Source organism: Lathyrus oleraceus, chromosome 2, assembly GCF_024323335.1.
Source record: "Lathyrus oleraceus cultivar Zhongwan6 chromosome 2, CAAS_Psat_ZW6_1.0, whole genome shotgun sequence".
In the NCBI taxonomy this organism is placed as follows: Eukaryota; Viridiplantae; Streptophyta; class Magnoliopsida; order Fabales; family Fabaceae; genus Lathyrus; species Lathyrus oleraceus.
Window position 1 is genome coordinate 348,254,806 of NC_066580.1, and position 4,245 is coordinate 348,259,050.

Consider the following 4,245-nt stretch of genomic DNA (forward strand, 5'->3'; position numbering starts at 1 on the left):
TTACATATCCAAAAATTTAATCATGATGCATTATGTATGTAAAGATTACCGATTGGAAGCATAAAACAGTAATGATGCGCAAACCTGTTTGCAATTGCAATGCGGGGTTGAAGAGACTGATCACTCTTGGTATCGGATGGAGTCGGGCGGCGGTAGCTTCGGAGCGGATGAGCGGCCTTCAGGGTTTCTTTACTCGGAATACTCTAAGTTAATCTCCAGGGTTTCTATGCCAGGGTTTCTATGCCAGGGTTTCCGTCCGTCTTCCTCTGTGTCTTTTCGTGACTGAAGCTTGGCTATTTATAATGCTCTTGTTGTGACCTAATGGGCTCAGAGTGAAGCCCGAAAATTCTGAGGTTCGCAAGCTTCGCTAGGCGAAGGAGTTGCTCGCCTAGCGAGCGAGCTAGTTTGGGCTTTTTCCTGGATTGGGTGCTTCGTTGGGCGAATGGCATAACGAAGGGTTCGCTAGGCGAAGGAATTGCTCGCCTAGCGAGCAGGCCAGTTTAGGCCCTTTTCTGGAGTGGGTCTGTTGTGAGCTGGGCTTTTGTCCCTTTAAGGTTAGTGCCTTGCAGAATAAGTCGGAGTACTTCGAGAAATGTTTTGCAAGATTAATGGGCAAATTTTGGGGTATGATAGTATGCATTATTTTATAAGTATCAAATAACCAAAAATGTGAGAAGTCGAGTAAAGCATGCGGTAGGCACCAAACAAGTCAAACTTGAAGATGGAAAAATGGTCAAACTTGGTGTGGTCGTGTAAAATACAATTGATGCACGAAATTATATAATAAATTATTCCATGAAAGAATCATATGCAAAATCTGTAATACGTTTCAGGAGTGTGTGTGCGAGATATCTAGATTTGCTGAAATATGTTGAGGGCACTATTTTGGATCAGGTTAAAAAGAAGATTGTTTGTGCCTAAATCGATCGAATTCGACACTTTGGAAATACAACAACTAATAGATTTGAATATGCACATGTTAGACTGATGAATTGGTTTGAGAAATAGTAAAGGTGATTTTTGTCGAGATTGGGACGCCGTAAGCCAAATGCTCTAAAACTAACACATTGAGATACCAACATCTTTTGGTCGGAGCATTACTGTGTTAGAACACCATTTCAAAGACAACATCCTTTATTCACATGTGCATCTCCATAAATCCCCCTGATGATATGATAGGATTTGTAAGGTTCTTATTGATCTACAACTTCTATAATAGGGTCTCTCATTCCATTTTCTCCACACAAACGAGAGTGAATATATATCCCCATCTTGCATTTATGTATTTCAATAACACAAAACCCCCATTTCAATTTCGAGTCTCCAAGGACATACTTCTCGTTGATATGAAATCCAAATTGAATACTCTCTTTCTATATCTAAAAAATCAAAGAGTTGTCAAGCTCGAGTACCGTTCACCCTAGATTGACAACGAATGGAAGATACACTTCACCATGCTTAGACTAAAGATGGATGATAATTTAAAGGTTATGTGAAGTATCTTTTACCGTTACTCAACAAAGGGTCCGATTGAAGTGGATGTAACGATTGTAAGATCAACTAAAAATATTCTAAGGATGTTGCAACGTCATGTACCACTAGTTTATAATTAAATATAATGTTAAATTTATGTCAACGTTAACTTTCATCTATGTAATGTTTATTTTTAAGTTAATTTATGCAGTTATTCCATTATTTTTCCATTGTTCCTAATTGTTTCTGAATTGAATTAACTTATATTCCGAAGATGCATCTCCAGAAAAATCACTTAATATTCAACTACAGGACATTAGGGAGATGCACCTCCGAATTAATCTTTTATGCATACAGAGATGCATCTCCTAATTAAATTTTAACAGAAGAGTTTTTTAGCAATTTCATCGGAAGTGCGTGAAAAGGGTCACTACGCCAAAAGAGGGAAAAGAGGGCGCTTTTTTTGGCCTATAACAGCGCTTTTAAGCGCCCTCTAAAGTGGCGCTGGCATAGGTAAAGACAGCGCTTAGTTTTCCTGGAGAAAGCGCTGTCTAAAGTGGCCACATTATAGTGCGCCTTCAGAAAAAAACGCCCTCTGGAGTGGTCCATAAAGGGACACCTTAGAGGGCGCTTTCTGGAAAAAGCGCCCTCTAAAGTTGTCAATGTAAAATGTTTAGAGGGCGCTTTCAGGAAAAAGTGCCCTCTAAAGTTGTCAATGTAAAGTGTTTAGAGGGCGCTTTCAGGAAAAAGCGCCCTCTAAAGTTGTCAATGTAAAGTGTTTAGAGGGCGCTTTCAGGAAAAAGCGCCCTCTAAAGTGTTAGTTATTTTAAAAAAATTTGTTTGAAAAACAGTGGATATTTAATTGGTAACCTGTTCGCATGCTGCAAAAGTGTAAAATTCATATTGAATTCATCCTTTAATCCAATGTTATACACCATTAATCCATTGATATATACAACATGAATCCATTTATATACAACATTAATCCTTCATATATACAACATTAATGTATGATTCTTTGATCAACAATATACAACAACATATTCATGATTTAGTAAAAGTACAACAACAATATACATTATTAGTCTCGAAAGATCCATAGCAACCAACACCCAGTGACCACTGTATCCAAAAGATGTCTAGTAGTTCTAACCAATACTAAACAAAATAACGCCCATCCACCCATGATGAATAATAGCAAGTGTGCATAATAGGCAGGAGGAACTGCATACAAGATAACAAGTTATTGGTCAAACTCTGTAGCTGGTCTGCAGTGAATTTATTTTCATCATACAGCACATGATAATGCGTTGGTCGACTAGTCCCCTGCAAAAAGAACACGTCCAAATGCAAATAACACAGAACTGTCAAAAGGCGATTGAGCAACAAATAGTAAACAATGGCATAAAGTTAAATGACATAGCTAATATTACCTGAATTCCTGCATGGCTGTTAAGGTAAAAATCAAATTCCCTAGGGTGACAAATGCTGGTGTCTACCACGGTTCCTTTGATAATTTAGAACAACAAAATCAGCAAAAAGTGATAAATTCAAATGATAATATATACCAGCTGCGTTGAGAAATATATTGAAAAAACCTGGCATAATATTTCCACTTCTATCGGTCTCTTTGGGGTTGACAGAAAAGAGACGGGTGTGATGTCTCTTTTGGACCACTACAAAAGTAACTTTAGGTAGATACCCATCCTCTATTGAGACACAAGCCTGATGAAAAAAAATTAGTTGGTCTTCAGCACTCCAATGTACTTCAAATTTTACACCCTTGTCTCTTGCACGAATGATTGACTTCATAATAGCCATTTTACCTGTAATAAAGAAAACAATTAAAATCAGATGACAAATGTAAAAACAATTAAAATCATAAAAGTCATTTTACCTGTAATAAAGAAAACAATTAAAATCATTTGACCTGTACCTTTTTCACTAAGTTCTCTTTCTTTTCTTGGTTGGAATATGTTCTACATGTCTCTTAACAACACGGACGGTTGGATTGATCCAAATACCCTCATTATGATCATTTCTAATATATGAATCATTTGATATAATATTCTCATCTTGATCATTTCTGGTAAACGATTCAATCTCAACATCAATATCACCTTGATCTCCAGTGTTTTCATCAATTACTTTGTTGGAAAAAAGAACTATAGACCATTTCGTACTTTTCGGATCATTGACATAGAACACTTGTCTAGCTTGAGAGGCTAGAATAAAAGACTCATCTTTGTATCCCACCCTATTAAGATCCACTTGCAAAAATCCTGACTTATCCATTCGAATGCCGTTATTATTTTCAACCCACTTGCAACCAAATATAGGAATCTGAAACTTCTCATAATCAAACACCCAAATGCGCTCGATAACACCAAAATACGACAGATTTGCAAATTTGGGGTTTAAGTCCTTCACACTTGATATGTGCATTGCTTCAGCTACCACGGTGACACCACTATTCTGCATAGTACTTTTATCATCTTGTTCTTTGGTATAAAATGTGTATCCATTAATCGCGTATGCGCTATAAGAAAAAACATGGAAACTTGGACCATATGCTAAGCATCTCAACCTTTCTGTTACTGAAGCGGGATCTGAATAATACTTTGAATAAATATGATCCTTAAACCAAGGTATAAAACATCGATTGTGCTCTCGTACTATCCAATTTTCATTTCTATTGGAATTTAAACCTCGGAGAACATCCTTGTGAATTTCAACATACGGCTCAACCTCATTCTCATTGTGCAGAACATA

General features: G+C 37.0%; 1 protein-coding gene across 1 annotated transcript; it reads right to left on the bottom strand.

Annotated features, from left to right (window-relative positions):
* Positions 1–2,467: 2,467 nt before the first annotated feature.
* LOC127121408 (protein argonaute 10-like) lies at positions 2,468–3,290 on the bottom strand. The gene is made up of 3 exons (XM_051051901.1): positions 3,072–3,290; positions 2,907–2,980; positions 2,468–2,799 (listed from the first exon to the last, which is right to left on the bottom strand). The coding sequence occupies exons 1-3, from the start codon at positions 3,283–3,285 to the stop codon at positions 2,632–2,634; spliced, it is 456 nt and encodes a 151-aa protein (XP_050907858.1). The 5' UTR covers positions 3,286–3,290; the 3' UTR covers positions 2,468–2,631.
* Positions 3,291–4,245: the final 955 nt, after the last annotated feature.

Excerpts from the sequence above, each read along its gene's own strand:
- LOC127121408 (XM_051051901.1), bottom strand. The coding sequence starts at position 3,285 with ATGAAGTCAATCATTCGTGCAAGAGACAAGGGTGTAAAATTTGAAGTA. Across the intron at positions 2,981-3,071 it reads AAGTGGAAATATTATGCCAG|GAACCGTGGTAGACACCAGC; the intron begins GTTTTTTCAATA and ends AAATTATCAAAG. Across the intron at positions 2,800-2,906 it reads ACAGCCATGCAGGAATTCAG|GGGACTAGTCGACCAACGCA; the intron begins GTAATATTAGCT and ends TTCTTTTTGCAG.